The sequence below is a fragment of the Eumetopias jubatus genome, unplaced genomic scaffold (assembly GCF_037043125.1).
Source record: "Eumetopias jubatus isolate StellerSeaLion01/CBP00866 unplaced genomic scaffold, mEumJub1_p1.0 scaffold_8, whole genome shotgun sequence".
In the NCBI taxonomy this organism is placed as follows: Eukaryota; Metazoa; Chordata; class Mammalia; order Carnivora; family Otariidae; genus Eumetopias; species Eumetopias jubatus.
The window spans coordinates 70986788-71005485 of NW_028274814.1; the positions used below are offsets into that span (position 1 = coordinate 70986788).

Here is an 18698-nt window from a genome sequence, read left to right on the forward strand (position 1 = left end):
TGTATAGATCCCACACGAATTATACTGGCCCCAATTAATGCTGATATTACTGTTGGAGAAAATGCCACCATGCAGTGTGCTGCTTCCTTTGATCCTTCCCTGGATCTCACATTTATTTGGTCCTTCAATGGCTATGTGATCGACTTTAACAAAGAGAACATTCATTACCAGCGGAATTTTATGGTATGTGTTTTAAGTTTCATCCGATTAACATTCCAGTGACCCTATGTGACCGCCGCCTATTACTATAATCATTTACAACACTGAAAAACAGGCAAAAAAAGCTTTTCATGGGTTTCCTTCTATTAATTGTAGCACTCCTGAACCTTTTTAAAAATGGCTAGCTATAAGGATTCTGGTAGAGATATTGATCGATAAATATTTATTGAGCTTTAGGTCTATTTTTCCCTTAATTATAACTTTTATATTGATGTGTACTATGCCTCACTGTATCTGTATCCTAGGTTCTAGGGCCTTCTTGTTCATTTTAAATGAGGTAAGACCAAAGAACTTACCCTTTGTTATAATGATGACTTTAAGGCATTTCTCTTACTCTTTGAGGTTAAGAAATAGACAAAATACGTATATGGGAGGGTTTGGAGAACTAGTCCATGGGATTTTTAGAATGCTTAAATGGCTGTATTCTATTAAGAATAGGAAAGCATACATGACACAAGTCCTATAATTAAGCATAGTGGTGTCCTTGTATAGAAATAAAGAAAATAGGGGGAAAAGGCTGGGCAGTAGAGGAGGAATACTGACTTGGGTAGGAACATCACTGGTTTGAGATAGGACGGCCTAGGTTACAGTGCATAGTTGATCCTTGAAGAACATGGGTCTCAACTGCTGCTAGGTCCACTTATTCGTGGGTTTTTTTTCAGTAAGTACAATGCTATAAATGTGTTTTCTCTTCCTTATGATTTTCTTAATAACATTTTCTTTTCTCCAGCATACTTTATTGTAAGAATACATATAACATACAAAATATGTGTTTATTGACTAACTATTATGAAAATTTCCAAAGGAATGGCTCTTAGGTAGTTAAGTTTTGGTGGAGTCAAAAGTTATAAGTGGATTTTCAACTGTGTAGGGGGTCAGTGCCCCTCCATTCTGTATTGTTCAAGGGTCAACTCTATATAAAAGGCAAATTGGCCACTGTTCCTACCTGCCTCTTCTCTAGAAAGGCCATTGGTTAGGAGCCTAAGACCAATTTAGAGCATATGCTTATTGAAGAAAACTAATTTTAATTTTAGAAGTCAATTATTAGTATAGAAATAAAAGCTTGAATTAACTCAGTAAAATAGCAGTAGAGTAGAATATTTAGGATATTTAAAGTCCTATGAAATCTGAAGATTGATATGTACATATAATAATCGTATCCTTTCAAATTTGTCTAGCTCTTTAATTTTTTTTCTAGAACTTTGGCTTTAAAAAGCCAAAACAAGCTTTCATTCAAGTTGAGTGAGACTGATTTAACTTTTCTTGTTAAATTTTTATTAGATAGATTATAAAACAACTATCAATGCAGTAATCAATGTTTATCCTTCTACATGTTAACTGTAAATTTAGTTCATTTCATTTTAATCTAACAGATCTATCTATAGCTGTAAATTTGCAGCAAATCTGATTGTCTTTCAGTTTCTGAACCAAACTTACACTTTAAAAAAATAACAACTGGGAAATGGCAGGGAACTATTTTAACATTATACCATGTGATATTTTTCCTTCTATGTCTGAAAATATTTTGATATGCTTAATCATAAACGTTCCCAACATTAGTAAAGTTGGCACTGATATCTTTAATAATTTCTTCAAATTGTGTTTTGTTTTGCAAGTAAAGCAAATACTACTTAGTTTTTACTCATCTTAAGGAAAAATAAGTGAGCTAAACAAAGATCTTACCTAAAAATTAGACTTTTGAATTTGCTTAGTTTCTTGCTGTTATATATTGAGTAATTTCAAAACTACAACGACCGTAGTTCATATAAGTAGCTACTTAACAACTGCAGTGAAGTCTTCGTAAATAGATTTAGGGGTGTAAATTGTCCTAAGTTAAGCTGAAACTTCATATGTAGAGCTTCTTTATGTTCTTCAAAATAATATTTACATTATATTTGTTGAGGCAAATAAAAATTTCCAAAAAAAGAAATTAAGAAGAGAAAAAAGGAAGGAAAAGAGAGAGAGAGGAAGGAAAGAAAGGAGGGAGAGAAAAAAAAAAAAAAAGGAAAAGAACCCCATGGCTTAAAAAGAGAGGAAAATAAAGAAATAACTGGAATAGTAATTAAGAAATAAATAACAAATTGGATCATAAAAACCTAAAAGACTTTGGTCATTACTTACTGGACTCCTTTTGCTGATGATAGCCACAGAGGTTGATGTACTTGTCCCTCAGCTAATCCAGAGCAGAACCTAACTGCAGGCCCATGCTCTGGCCTCACTCACTCACATTTCACCTTCAGTCCAAGTAATGATCAGTCGTAGAAAACATGCTCACTGGCTCAATATGTAACTTAATTGAGTAAAAATATCAAATGCACATTTGTAACACATTAGATGGGCAGGCTGATTCAGTTCTCGAAATAATTAAAAAAAAACCTAGGCAAGAAATTTATTTTAAAATAAATTATTAAACGTAATTCTATCTTTTGAACTTAAGACCTATAAAGCCTTCTGTTGCATCTTCCTTCTCTTTTAAAGCAAACTTCAAAGTCAGACTTCACTGCTAAATGCACCACATGAAGTTTGAGTAAAAACACTGTTATGTGTTTGATCCATCTTTTGGTAGATCATCCTAATGACTAATAATTGCTTCTGGGGGCATTAACAGACCGCTCTCAGAAGGAGCAGCTCTTCTTATCTCAAGCTTAATGAATCAAAAACATGAGAATGGCAGGTACTGGAGACAGCAAATGCAAAGGAAGGAATATTGCTGACTGCATTTGTCGATTATTCAAATTGCATGGGCAAATGTGTCAGTAGATAATTTTGGGGGTCTTCTTAAATAATGTTTTGATATTTTATTTGATTCTGGCAACATTTCAATTAGTGAATATCATTTGTTCATTTAAAAATATTGTACTGCGTATATACCACAAGCAGGAACAGTGATGGGCACTAGGGTGGATAAAACACTGAATAAGATAAATACAGGCACTGATCCAAAATAAATTAGAGGTACTCTGTGAGTTTAAAATTCAAATGTAAATAATTTGATAGCTCTTAAAACTGATATTATCATCATTAGTTTTAATAAGTTTAATTGCTAAAAGTAATATCCGAGGCTCTAATTAATGAAGAAAGAATATATAAATCAAAATTTAAGTTTTTCATTTCTACAAAGTAAGTTTGTATTTTCCAATTTAGTTTCAATGATAAATTTTATTCAGTGTCAAGTATGCTTTGATTTTAGCTTGCTCTTCTCAACTTTGACCACCATGTGGCAACCTTGCATAAGGCTTCAAATTTCACAGCCTAGAATTATTAGGACTTGAAGTTTTATGAAATTAAACAAATAGATTTTCCCATAGTTAGGTCTAAGATATGTGATTACTAGTAATTAAAAATTTTCTACTTTATACTTTTTCAATTATATTCATATAATTATCAGGAAAAAATTAACTGTACATTTTTGAAGAGGTATATTTCTTTTAAGAATGTATATTGAACTCCCCCAAAATAAATTACATTGACATTACATTTAACGATCCTGCTTCATGAAAAACTCTTTTGAATTAATAATTTAAAAAATATATAGATGTTAATTTTAAAGCTGTGTGTAAACACTTAATACTGATTATAGAAAAATGTAAGTATCTAATTTACCTGTTACATCGCTTATTCTTTCATTTAGTCAATAAACATTCACTTAGTGTTATATTAGTATATAAACAGGTTCAGGAAATGTTTCATTTGAACTTGAACTTATGCATAAGGAGGATATTAAGAATATATATAAATATATATTAATCATAAATTAAAAAAAATTGAAGCTTTGATACAATAAGCATATAAGCAGTTTATCTGGCATTCTTTTATTCTATCAAAGTTATGGGGCAAATACATAAATTTTTCAAGTCCAGCTACAAAATGGCTTCTATTTTGATTTTCCAGCTCAATAGCTGCTTACTCCCTTAGAGTAAGTGCAAAAGGCAGAATCATTTTACTTATCAACTTAATTTATAACTCCTTTTGTTCTGGAAAGGACTTAAGACCATCCACCAAAAAAATACAGATTTGTAATATACCGTTTTATGCCTCTCCCATTGTGATACCTGATCTGTGGCAATTACTTTTTTTGATAACCATCTAACTTTTGACATCTCCTTTGAGTCATTTTCTTTCAACTATTTAGCAACAATCTCCCTGTCAGAGCCATTATCTTAGTTAACCACATGAGTTAAATTTTCCAATTCTGATTATTGCCACTATCATATCTTTTTTCCGATTCTCTTAATACACATAAATGTCACCATTGTAATTCAGCAAGAAGTTACTATGTATCTGTTTTGAATTTATAAATAGCGTATGAATTGTTCAGAGGCTTTGCCACAACCAATCCTGGGCACTAGGCTTCATTTTGTCACTTATTGTGGACTCTGAGCCAGTGATTAAACCTCTCTAAGCTTCAGATTTCCCTCTCTGTAATATTTTATTAATAATTCACTTACTTCATTCAGGTTTCTTCACCGGGTTTGCGAAACTGGTTACTTCATAGTATTTGTGTGAGGATTCAATGAGAGAATGCCTATAAAGTGCTTGGCACAAGTTCTGGCAGATTGTAAACAGTTATTATTAATACTGTGTATAATAGAGCAATCATTCCCAACTGAAATTTCTAGAGGCTATTGCCATATAGTTTGTTTTTTTTCTGCTTACAGATCTCAATTTTCATACTTTAATTCTTGCATTGCTGCTACACTGGGTAGCTAATCTGAAACAAAAATTTCCATCTATTTCCTTGCTGGGGGAAATGGGAGAGGTAGTGATAGTCAACATTTATTGAGTGCTTTCTGTTTGGCCAGCGTTGGGTTCAGTGTTTTTCATGTGTTTCTCAGTTGATCATCACAGCAATCCTCTATAGAATACATATTATTGTGATTTTTCTCAATTTTCAAAATGAAGAAAATAAGGATTAGAAAGGTTAAGTAATTTGCCCAAAGTAATCATACCATTTGTTGATGACAGGGAAGATTTGAAACCAAGGTCAGTCATCTGACTACAGACCTTGAGGACTTCGCCACTCAGTTTCTAATCTGTTGGTTAATACGCCTGTCTGTGTCTGCTTAAATAACCCCCCTCCCATTATCTGAAGCACTATAGGACCGTACTGTTTAACTAATTTATTCTATAATTTTGTTTAACAAACTTTTACGTTCTCTCAACCTTATCCAAATTACTTCATTCTCCCTATACTATTAGCAAGTTTTGCAATACATTGTAAATCAAGTCTACATAGTTTCGGGTGGTCTTTAGTTCTAGGATATTCTTTTTAAGATCTCTTTTAGGTAGGTAGGTAGGTGTATGTGTGTGTTTGCAAGTATATGGATTTGCTTTTTTCTGCCTGTATAGAAAACACCGTTCCAAAACAAAGGAAGACAGATCTCTTACCCTAAGGTTTTCTTTTTAAAATAAAATATTAATCATATGGAACAGGTCACAAAATTGTGCTTAAATTTGAGACATATATATTTCATACTAGAATATATTAGGAATCTGAACAGAAATTTTGCTTCTGCATGTCCAAAGGGAGAGAATAGAGGGGCAGGAGAAGAGGGAGAGTGGAGAAGGAACAATAATAATAAAAATGTTATTGGATCTCTGTTATTGCTGAGCAAGAGGATGAAGATTGTCCAGAATTATGGGGTAAAGGTTGGAAGAAAAAAGGAAGGTCAGGCCATAATCCAGGCAAAGGCAAGGGTCAAATTAGAGCTGAAGAAAGTAGAACAGAAGACTAGCAGGCACAATGAGATGATGTGAGCCCTAAAATGGTGGTCCTAAACTGGGAGCAATTTTTCTCCCCAGGGCACTTTGGCCATCTGTGGAGACAATTTTGGCTGTCGCAGCTATGGTGAAGAGGGGGAGGGTTATGTATTATGCACATCTGTTTAGCACAGGTGCTGCTAACCATCCTCTAATGCTGAGGACAGTCCTCCACAACAGAGAATTATCTGGTCCACATTGTCAATGGTACCAAGATTGAGAAATGCTACAGTCAAGGAAGATGAAAAAAGAGAGACTTAGGAATAAAGAGACCAGCCACTGAAAGGTTTTAAGCATGATGTGTTAGAAACAAAGAGAAATTGTTTTGAGCAGATGAGAGTACTTAGAACAACAACAACAACAAAAATTATAATAGCTAGCTAAAACATTTTCCAAAATAGTATGAGTAGTAGAGAATGATAGATTTCATGTGTTTTGTGAATTTAAGACTTAAATTTTGATGGGCAGTGGAAGAGAGAAAGAAATATGTAAAACATATATAATCCCTTAACATAGTTCTGTGACCCCCCACAAAACTCACAAAGACATTCTATTCTACCTGTTGCCAAATCCTTTCTCTGCTCTTATGAGTAATTAATTGATAAGCATGAGAGCATTCTGATAAGCAGGTAAAACATTCTGTTATACTTCACTCTGCGTAAACATGTAACTTTACTGGCCTTCCTTTCACTACCCTAATAAATTTTACTTATACCTAACTGTTGTCTTTTATTTGCTATTTTCCAGCACTAGGAATGGAGGTAAGTATCTATGCTCACTAGATATGTCTATACATGGGTTGACTTCTTTTAGATCATTATACTTCCTGTGTAGAGACCATGTCAGCAAGGGTTATTCTTTAGCACAGTACCCCATAGTCTGGTCCTTAGTAAGCATTTGTTGATGTCAGTGCTAAGTAAATGGATTAGGACATACATCAGCAAGTCTTTGTTCTTCAGAAATGTATTGCCTTGGAAGAATCTCCAAAAATTCATTCAAAGTTAAAGTCCCTTTTGTTGTACATAGAACTCCTTACATACCTAAGCATCACTGCAGTAATTGTTCTGGCAAAATATGGGAAGTATTTAAAATAAAAAGAGGGGAAAATAAATATGTAATCTTTTGGTATCTTAAGAATTGTAAAATTTTACATGTGGACTTTGATGTTTTACTTATGATATCACACTAGAAATATACTATTTTCATCATTAGCTGGCGTATTCCAAAAAAATCTAATTTTTTCACTTTGTCTTTAAGATCGGAACAAAGATCTGGAGTTTTGTTCTGGTTTGGCCTTTGACAAGTTATATGACCTTGGTCAGGACAGTCATTCTGAGCCTTAGGCTTCTCATCTACCATGTGAGGAAGCTGGGCCACATCAGAAGTTTTAAAATAACAAGAATGAGTGTTTAGTAGCAGAATCCTTTCTGCAAAGAGAATTTAAATCAGAAGACCAACAAATAAAAAAGGTGAAAGTGAGCTTGCTCTAAGTAAAGAAATTGTGTGCATGTGTGGGTATATGTGTGGGAGACTACAAGGCCACATCATGATGCCTCTTGTTTATTCCTGTCCCTCAAAACTTCCCATCTGATCCCTTCCTTCTACCAAGTGATCCTTGAAGAGGTTCAGAACCCCAAGGCTAATGGGAACCAATGTAAAAACCACATGAATTAATATCAAATTTACTTTCAACTCTAAAATACTGGTTCTAAATCCAAGGCTTTGATGTTTTGTCCATCAGTCAAAATGATTATAGAAAATGTTCTTCTTTTTGAACTTTAATTGAAAATTGTCCAAATGATCAAAATTGGACTCTTCAGCCATCAAAATAGACAAATTTAAAGATATTCAACATTTCCATTGATTCTACAAATATTTCATGATCTCTTAGGAATAATTCTAGACCACTTTCCTAATTTATTTAAGTTTTTATATTTATGATGATATAACTTCATTTTCATAAGATTTTTAAGTCATACCTTTAAAAATATTTTTTCACATTCAGGCAATCTTAATGCTGAAATATTACTTAAAGTAACACTAACTTAAATATTAGGTAATATTAGGAAATTAGTGTTAATTATGTTATGTGTGAAAATGGTTTGTGATTATGTAAGAGAATTGACTTTTTGGGAGAGTCAACTTAATATTTGAGGAATGAAGTATGATAATACCAGTAATTTGTTTTTCTATTTGTTCAATAACAGATGGACACATTGTATGTAGAGACAAGGGAAGATAGAACTAGCTATGTAGATAATTAGATAAAGCAAACATGGTAAATTGAATCTAATGGTTTTTATTCAGGTGACCATGATACTATTCTTCTATTCTTCCTATTTTCTTTTTTCTATGATTTTTTTTTATGATTACGTTATGTTAATCACCATACATTACATCATTAGTTTTTGATGTAGTGTTCCATGATTCATTGTTTGCGTAGAACACCCAGTGCTCCACGCAGAACTATTCTTCCTATTTTCTTATGTTTGAACATTTTAATAGATTAAAAATTTAATAAATAGATATGTAAAATAATAACACTGTATTCTTTCTGCTATGAGAAACTACCCGTTTTTACCTACCGAACTGTGAACTTAAATCCCATTGTCTGATTCATAAAACAGTATCTTGGAGACAGTTCAACCTGGTTAAACCAGTAAGATGTGTTAACTATGGAGCCTTCCACCAGCCACTTAACTGAAAATCTCCAATTCCTTGTCTTTAAAATGGAAACATAGGGGTGCCTGGGTGGTTCAGTGTCCCATTCTTGATTTCAGGTCGGGTCATGATCTCAGGGTCATGGGATATGGAGGGCTCCCCACTCAGGGAGGAGTCTGCTTGAGATTCTCTCCCTCTTGTTCTGCCCCTCCCCACTCTTGCGTGCACACATTCTCTCTCTCTCTGAAATAAATAAATCTATTAAAAATCTATGGATCTATAGATTCTATAGAATCTATAGAAAATACAATAAAATCTGTTAAAAAGTACAATGAAAAGGAAACAAATAGTCTCACCCTGAGTACTATAAAAAATTAAACAAGAAAACATATGTACTCCATGCAGAATGTGCCACTCATTGTTATACGCGAACAATGCATCGTGGAACACTACATCAAAAACTAATGATGGAGGGCGCCTGGGTGGCTCAGTTGGTTAAGCAACTGCCTTCGGCTCAGGTCATGATCCTGGAGTCCCGGGATCGAGTCCCACATCGGGCTCCCTGCCCAGCAGGGAGTCTGCTTCTCCCTCTGACCCTCTTCCCTCTCATGCTATCTCTCATTCTCTCTCTCTCAAATAAATAAAATCTTTAAAAAAAACTAATGATGGAATGTATGGTGATTACATAACATAATAATAAAAAATTTGAAAAACAAAACAAAAAACAAACAAACAAAAAAAGAAAACGTATGTAAAGTAGTTAGTACATTGCCAGACAAACTAAAAGACACGTAATAAATTAGATCAGGTATTCCCAGGAGTTCGGGAGTAGTGGCCACAGTGGTACAGCAACAATGCAAGTAGCAGAAGCTGTTTTTGTAGTAGTATTAGTCGCAGCAAAAGTATTCTATCAACAGCAACAGTACTACCAGTAGTGGTGGCTATAGTTAATAACAGTAATGCATCCTCCTCCCCAAAATATGATTAAGAATAGTATCTATCTCACAGAGTTGCTCTTAAGAGTGAGTGAGTCTGCACATGTAGAATATTTATTTATAATAGTCCCTGGCACCTATGAAACCCTCTCTAATTATTTGTTGTAAATCGTGTTGGTGATGGTGGTGTTGAAGTTTGCAGTTGCAGTGATGCATCTGCTATAGTTACTCCTTCTTTAATCTAACAAGCCAAAAGTAAAAAGAAAAGTTAATTTTTCATGGATATAGCATGTATCAAACATATTTAATAGCTTTTGCTTATCAGTTTCTAGAATATTCTCTTTAAAGGTTATTCTTTCCTTCAACCTTCTGTATGTGCCCCTTCCTTCTGAGCTTCAATGGAACAAAAGAGATGTTTTTGTTGATATATAACTGCTATGAGCTCTAAGCTTTATCTCAACCTTGTATGTACCATCCAACATATTTCTTTGTTCATTATGATTAATTAAATTTGTTAATACAACTTAGTAATTCAGATTCATTGATACTGCAAGGATGAATTTGTAGAGTCAGTTCATGGGGGAGGGGGAGGAAAGGAAGGGGCATTTATATTTTGGAAGTCTTTTAATTTAAATTTGGGAAATTTCTAAGCGGTAAACCACATCTACACTTTGGAACATCCCTGAACTGTGCTATCACAATTTCCAGTATGTGATTCAACTCTCTTCACATGAAGGGAAGCATTTTGTAATTCAGCCAAGCTGTGGTTTTTTAGTGAAAATATAGAGAGCATTCATATCTAATTTGTGGCTAGAATGTGCTGAGGTCCATGATCTTTACTTGCTTTGTAAGCGTTCTGTCGACCACTGAGAACCTCAGCTTCTCCTGAGGTATGGAAAGAGCTATTACCATTTATAAAAATTTCAGGAAAGCTTTTATACATACACAACTATATTGGAAATAATATAGTATATTTTTCCTTTGCTTTCCTTCTTGAGATATTTCAGTCCCACACCTTTACCAAATACAGAGCAAATGAAAATAAATGTTGTTTGCTTATTATTGCTTTACACAAGTAGTCTATCATTATGTACCTAAGTCCTAATGTTTAAAACAGAGCTGACATTTAAAAGTACTTTAGCAGTGAACTTTTAGAATAGTTTAATTAAAAGTTTAAAGAGTTTACTTGGAAGATTCAATAAATATAAATTTAATATAATATCTTAAGACATAAAATAGGTTGTGTTTTTCATAACATGTGAAAAGTATAAAAATCATGACCACATTATTTCTCTGAGAATAAGATAAGTGAATATGTAAACAGCAATATGTTTCAAACTGAGAGTCTGGGGGGAAAAGAGCAATTTTATTAAGAAAAAAAGAATATTAGGTGTACAGAATACAAATATTTTATAAAAGGCAATTACAGTGTCACAACTTGTTTATTTTTATATTATTTTTCTGCCCTCAATTTTTTTATTGTGAGGAGGTGAATTAAAAAAACACTTTAAATTTCTGAGGTGTTTTATTTTTTTAATTTCAGCCTAATCACATGACTGCTTAAAATACTGTGAGTTTAGCAACAGGATTATCTTTCATTTAGGCATAGGAAGCAACCAAAGAAGTGTGAGTTCACATAATGAAAGCATGTAATAGAACTAAGTGCTTTTTACTTTTGTGCAAACATTATTTTCCTCAAATATAACTTATCTTCATCATAATAACTTAAAAAGATTTTACTTAATATCTTTCCATTACTGAATATTTAGTGTCATAATGCAGTGCTAATTAAGAATGTGAAAACACATTAAAGCAGTGTGTTTTACAAATATACAGTGTTTAAATTATTTTATTTTTCTCACTAGAAAATTACTCAGAAATATGTGCTAATTAGCCTTTATGACAGCTCAAGAAAAACATATGACCTTCACCATACACACACATTTATTCTCTCCTTGCCTCAAATACTTTTTAAAAAGTTATAAATAATAAAATAATATTTCTTTACCTCCTCTTTTAGATGAATTCTATTTAGTAAGGGAGTATGAAGAGTTAGGCCAACTACAAAGGGGCACCATCCCCAAGACCATCTTCACTTCTGAAATGAACTACAAATTCCAGGGGTTGCCAAAACCACCCTCAGTTTTGATTTGCTAGAAGGGACTCACAGAACTCCCTGAAAGCCATTATATTTATGGTTACAGTTTATTATAGGAAAAACATACAGATTAAAATCAGCCAACAGAAGAAGTACACAGGGCAGAATCCCGGAGAAGTACCAAATACAGAGCTTCCATTGTTCTGTCTCTGTGGAGTCAAGATGCATTGCTTTATCAGCTTAGGTGTGTGGCAGTATGCACAGAGTATTTCCAAATGGGAAAGCTCACCTGAGCTTTGGTGTTCAAAGAGTTTATTGGGGTTTAATCATGTAGGCATGGCTGAATGATTGCCCAAACGGTTAATGTCAGTCTCTGGACTGACTGATACCCCATGACCCAAAGCCCCTACCCTAAGTCACTATGCGGTTTCAGACCCTAAGTCTAAAACGTATTATACAGGTGTCTCTAATACCCACTCTAAATCACATTGTTAGACTATCCAGTATGACCCAAGGCAAAGAAAGACACTTTAGATTACCTTCCAGCAGCTGAGGAAATAGCAGACCTCCCTTGGGGCAAGGCCAGATTCTTTACAACACATACAGGTAGCTGGAAAACGTAGAGGTTTCCATTCTCTTATATGTTCACTGCATTTTTTTTCTAGAAATTTACACATTATTGCTAAAACTTTTATTTCCTCATGAAATTAGTTCATAAATAGTTTGAAATATATTATTAATGGCAGTTTATCTCATGTATATGGTTACCAACAGTTGTTCTCAATTCAGTTATTTTATCTTATAACATGGTCATTATCTTACCTGAAAAAATCATACAGAATTACTAAAAGAATTTAGTAAGAACATTTTAGATAATAGGTATTTATTAATTCATTTGTGTAATATTTATTTGCAGAATTCCTCCTGTATGTCAGATATTACAATAAGTAATTCGTATATAATAATAAATAAAACCTAGTTCCTCCCTCAAAAAATTACAGTCTAGTAGAAGACACTGTACACATATATAACACAGGGATACAATGATGAACAAAACAGGCATATTCCTCCTCACATAAAACTTAGAGTCCTCTAGGAAGACCAACTTTAATCCTATAATTATAGAGATATTTTATTGCTGTTGAGATATATTATATGACATAAGGTAAAAGGTGCAGTGACAAAATATAACAAGAGAAAATGGAAAGTCTTGCTTGTGGAATGAATTGGTATTGGTGAGTGAAGAGTGTTTACTTAGGTGAATGTGATAAGAGTGTGGGGATATGAGGGGATCACATTCCAAGAGAGGAAATACCATGGAGAACCAGAGATGGGAGAGAACAAGGTGCATTTCAGGTCCTATAAAGGGAATGTTCTCCTGGAGAGCAGAGTAAATGATATGGCACTAGCTGAGCTGGAATATTGGACAGAATTTAGAAAATGGAGCCATATTGGCCATATTCCAGGAAGAGGAAAAATTTTAAAGCTTTCAGTAAGTTGTATTTTTACAAAGAGGGGTGAGTTGGTCATATTGGTGTTTTTAAAATGTCACTCTGTGTGCCAAGGAGAGAAAAGAATAGAACAGGGGTGGAGGTTGTGACCAAGCAGAGAAGAGTAGTTTGGTGGGAGATGTTGGTAGCTTAGAAAAGGAAAGAGACAGTAGTGATGGAAGGAATGGATAAATTCAAGAATTTATGATGGAATTATAAGGAAGTTGAAGAGGAAGAAGAAGAGGAAGGGGGTTGAGAATGTCCTCAAAGTTTCTGGGAAGTGTGTTGTCATAGATGATTAGAAAGTTGAATATGTGGGAAAAGGTCAAATGCTATCAGAAGTCAAATAAAATAAATTGAAGATGTGGGGACCAGATTCAAATGAATTGAGGAGTAGGAGATAAAGAAATGGAAAAAAAAATCTAAGAAAGTCAGGTTTTGAAGAATAGGTATTATCTGATCCAAGCAACCATCATAGAATTAAGTAGCTTAACATGAGGAAAAAGGAATAATTCTCTGTTTCCAGGGGCAAGAAGAGAAGATCAGAGAGAAGTAGGAAAGGCGAGTGGGAGTGGGTACCAGCAAGGGCACTGGCAACGGGAAAAGCCACTGAGAAATCCCTAGTAAAAATATGGCCAACAGGAATTTAATAATAAAAATATGTAGTGAATGGTAATTTTCAATGTTGATTTGCCCTGCCTTGTGGGATACAGCCAATTCCATCATCTTCCATTCAGTAAACCCACCTTACTAGGGGGTACTTTGTGTTATTAGGTTTTATGACAAAATAGAGAAAGGACTGAACTTGTCTGGTACTCCTTGGTGTGACAAAGAAGTAACTGACCATTGGAGCAGAAGGAAAGTACTCTCCTACCCAAGGAATTTGCAGAAATCTTGGGAACGAAATTTTTAGACCTCAAGGTACAGGAAGACCCCCAACTGACATTAAATTGTATAACCTCTAACTACATTTTTACCAAGACTGGCTAATATCAAGGAACAGTGCATGTGGCCATGGACCTGTTCTTTACATGGAGATAGTAGCATTCTGTTACAACCAACAGAATCAGTCTGCTCACATTATAACTAGCAATTACAGGCATACCTCGTTTTACTACATTTCACTTTATGGTTCTTTGCAGATTATGTGTTTTTACAAATCAAAGGTTTGTGGCAACCCATTGTTGAGCAAGTCTACTTGCACCATTTTTCCAATAGCATTTGCTCACTTTGTGTCTCTGGATATTTTGGTAATTCCCACAATATTTTAAACTTTCTTTCATTATTATTATATTTGCTAGATCTGTGATCAGTGATCTTTGATGTTATTATTGTCATTGTTTTCGGATGCCAAGAACTGTACCCATATGAAACAGCAAATTTAATAACTGTTGTGTGGGTTTTGACTGCTCCACAGACTAGCTGTTCTGACTTTCTCCCTCTCCTTGGCCCTCCCTGTTCCCTGAAATCCAACAATATTGAAATCAGGCCAATAACCCAGTGATGGCCTCTAAGTGTTCAAGTAAAAGAAAGAGTTTCACATCTCTCATTTTAAATCAAATGCTAGAAATAATTAAGCTTAAAGTGGAAGGCCTGTTGAAAGCCAAGACAGGCCTGAAGCTAGGACTCTTGCACCAAACAGTTAGCCAAGTGATGAATACAAAGGAAAAATTCTTGAAGGAAATTAAAAGTTCTACTCCAGTGAACATATGAATAATAAGTAAGCAAAACAGCCTTATTGCTGGTATGGAGAAAGTTTTAGTGGTCTGGATAGAAGATCAAACCAGCCAAAACATCCCCTTCAGCCAGAGCCTAATCCAGAACAAGGCCCTAACTCTATTCAATTCCATGAAGGCTGAGAGAGGTGAGGAAGCTGCAGAAGAAAAGTGTGAAGCTAGCAGAGGTTCATTCATGAGGTTTAAGGAAAGAAGCCATCCCTATAACATAACAATGCAAGGTGAAGTAGCAAGTGTTGATGGAGAAGCTGCAGCAAGTTACCCAGAAGATCTAGCTAAGATCATTAATGAAGGTGGCTACGCAAAACAACAGATTTTCAAAGTAGACAAATCAACCTTATATTAGAAGATATTATCTAGGATTTTCATATCTATTTAAAAGTCTCCGCAACTTCAAAGGACTGCCTGACTTTCTTGTTTGGGGTTAATGCAGCTGGTGAATTTAAGTTGAAGCCAATGCTCATTTACCATTCTGAAAATCCTATGGCTGTTAAGAGTTATGCAGAATCTACTCTGCCCGTGCTCTATAAATGGAACAGCAAGGCCTGGATGACAGCACATCTGTTAACAACATTTTAAAATATTCAATATTGTTGAATATTTTAAGCCCACTGTTGCAACCTATTGCTCAGAAAAAAAAAATTTCTTTCAAAATATTACTGCCTGTTGACAATGCACCTGGTCACTAAACAGCTCTGATGGAGATGTACAACAAGATTAATGTTTTCATGCCTGCTAACACAACATCCATTCTGTAGCCCATGAATCAAAGAGCAATTTCAACTTTCAAGCCTTATTATTGTTTTACATTTATTATTGAAATACAATTGACGTACAATGTTATATTAGTTTCAGGTGTACAATATAGTAACTCAACACATTCTATACATTACTCAGTGTTCACCACAGTGAGTGTAGTTACCATCTGTCACCATATAACATTATTACAATATTATTGTCTATATTATCTATGCTGTACTTTTCATCTCCATGACTTATTTATTTTATAACTGGGAGTTTGTATCTCATAATCCCTTTCTTCTATTTTGCCCATTCCCCCACCAACCTCCCCTCTGGGAACCACCAGATTGTTCTCTGTATTTAAGAATCTGTTTCTTTATTTTTTCATTCATTTTGTTTTTAAGATTTCATATATCAGTAAATTATATGGTATTTGTCTTTCTCCATCTGACTTATTTCACTTCAAATAATACATCCAAGTTGTATTAAATGGCAATATTTCCTTCATTTTTGTGACTAATAATACATTGTATGTGTATAGAAGGACACTTGTGTTGCTTTCATATTGTAGCTATTGTAAAGAAGGCTGTGATAAACACTCAAATTAGTGTTTTCATTTCAAGTCCTATTATTTAAGAACTATATTTCATAAGGCTGTAGCTGCCATAGACAGTGATTCCTCCGATGGATCTGGGCAAAGAACATTGAAAACCCTCTGGGAAGGATTCCCAGTTTTAGATGCCACTAAGAACACTTGTGATTCATGGGAAGAGTCCAAAAATATCAACGTGAACAGGAATTTGGAAGAATTTGATTCCAACCCTCATGGATGACTGTGAGGTGTTTAAGATTTCAGTAGAAGAAGTAACTGCAAATGTAGTGAAAATAATAAGAGAACTAGAATTAGAAGTGGAGTCTGATGATGTGATTGGATTGCTGCAATCTTATGATGAAACTTGAACAGATAAAGAGTTGCTTGTTATGGATGAGCAAAGAAAGTGGTTTCTTGAGATGGAATCTACTCTTGGTGAAGATGCTGTAAAGACTATTGAAATGACAACAAAAGATTTAGAATATTATATCAACTCAGTTGATAAAGCAGCAACAGGGTTTGTGAGGATTGACTCCAATTTTGAAAGAAGTTCCATTGTGGGTAAAATGCTGTCAAACAGCATCACATGCTACAGAGAAATCTTTCATTAAAGGAAGAGTCAATTGATGGGGCAAGTTTCATTGTTGTCTTATTTTAAGAAATTGCCACAGACACTCCAGCCTTCAACAACCACCATACTCATCAGTCAGCAGCCATCAACATCAAGGCAAGACCCTCCACCATCAAAAGATTATGACATGCTGAAAGCTCATATGATGGTTAGCATTTTTTAGCAATAAATTAAATTGATGCACGTATATTGCTTTTTTAAAAAAGCTTTATTTATTTGAAAGAGAGAGAGTAAGCACATGAGCAGGAGGGACAGAGGGAAAGAGAATCCCAAGCAGACTCCATGCTGAGTGTGGAGCCCCACTCAGCGCTCAGTCTCACCACCCTGAGATCATGGCCTGAGCCAAAACCAAGAATCAGAAGCTCAACTGACTGCACTACCCAGGTGGCCCTGTAGGTTGCTTTATTAGACATAATGCCATTGAATACTTTAATATATTGTTAAGTGCCATTGCATACTTTAATATAGTGTAATGCCATTGTGGACTATAATATGGTGTAAACATAACTTTTATATGCACTGGGAAATTTAAAAAAATTGATTTGAATTACTCTATTGTGGTGGTCTAGAACTGAACCCGCAATATCTTCAAGGTATGCCTATATTCTTAACCTCATTAATTAAAAAAGTATAGCAAACCCAAACACTTCCAGAACCAGCAGGAAATTTGATATATGAAGGGGCCACTGGCAAAACCTATGGTGAAGCAGAGCATTCATTCCACATGCAGTCATTAAAAGAATCAAAATTTAAAAATGTGTAAGTCTATTATATTACATAAACAATATCCTCATCTATTATGTAAAATATTAACCTAACCATTAATTTTTCATCTTTTAATATAGCTGGATATTTATGATTAGAAGAGTAAATCAGTATACTTAGTTCTCCAGAAAACCAAATGTCTACTTAAAAATTGAGTTTTCCAGGGGTGCCTGAATGGTTAAGTCTGTTAAGCATCTGACTCTTGGTTTCGGCTCAGGTTGTGATTTTGGGGTCATTGGATTGAGCCCTGAATCAAGCTCTATGCTCAGTGGGGAGTCTGCTGGAGATTCTCTCTCCCTCTCCTTTTCCCCTCCTACTTATTCTCACTCTGTCTCAAATAGATAGATAGATAGATAGATAGATAGATAGATAGATAGATAGATAGATGATAGATAGATAGATAGATAGATAGATAGATAGATAGATAGATAATTGAGTTTTCCAAATTCTTCTCTAGATGAATAGTTTGGAGATAATGAACATGGACTTTGGATGCTCCCACTACCAAACAAGCTCAGTGACCTTAGTTAAATTATTTGGCTACTCTAAGTCTCACTTTTATCTTTAATAAAATGGACAGAATAGGACCTATCTTATAGGACTGTAGTCAGAAGAAAATGAGATTACACACACACACACACACACACACACACACACACACACTTGCATAGCCCAGAGCCTGGTTCAGTGTGGGCATTCAATAAATACTAGCTAATTTTAGAAATTGCATTGAGATAGTGCCTTGTCTTTCACAGGCAAGAGTCCCTCAAGCCTTCTTCAAAAAATGTATATTGAACAAACACTGGGAATAGAGCAGTGAACAAAACAAATATCCTTGCTTACATGGAGTTTATGTTTCAACCAAAACAGAAAATTTTAGAATTGCCCATTTTGACAGTATCTTACACTTTTAGTATCTTTGTGTAATTAACTGTAGTACATCTTGAAATTAATCAATTAGATTGGCTTTGCAAAACCAAATTCTTCCTAGTCATATACCATTTATTTATCTTCATTGACATTTAGCATGAAGAGTTTTAGACTTTGCCATTTATCTTTAAAAGGATGAA

The 18698-nt window shown here is 34.4% G+C and overlaps 1 protein-coding gene across 1 annotated transcript in view; it reads left to right on the top strand.

The window, feature by feature from the left end:
• The window catches only part of CNTN1 (contactin 1), a 75817-nt gene that overhangs the window by 39295 nt on the left and 17824 nt on the right, over window positions 1–18698 (top strand). Inside the window, exon 13 of the mRNA XM_028123125.1 lies at window positions 8–183. Within this exon, the coding sequence (XP_027978926.1) occupies window positions 8–183 (176 nt within the window). The remainder of the gene's footprint in view (window positions 1–7; window positions 184–18698) is intronic.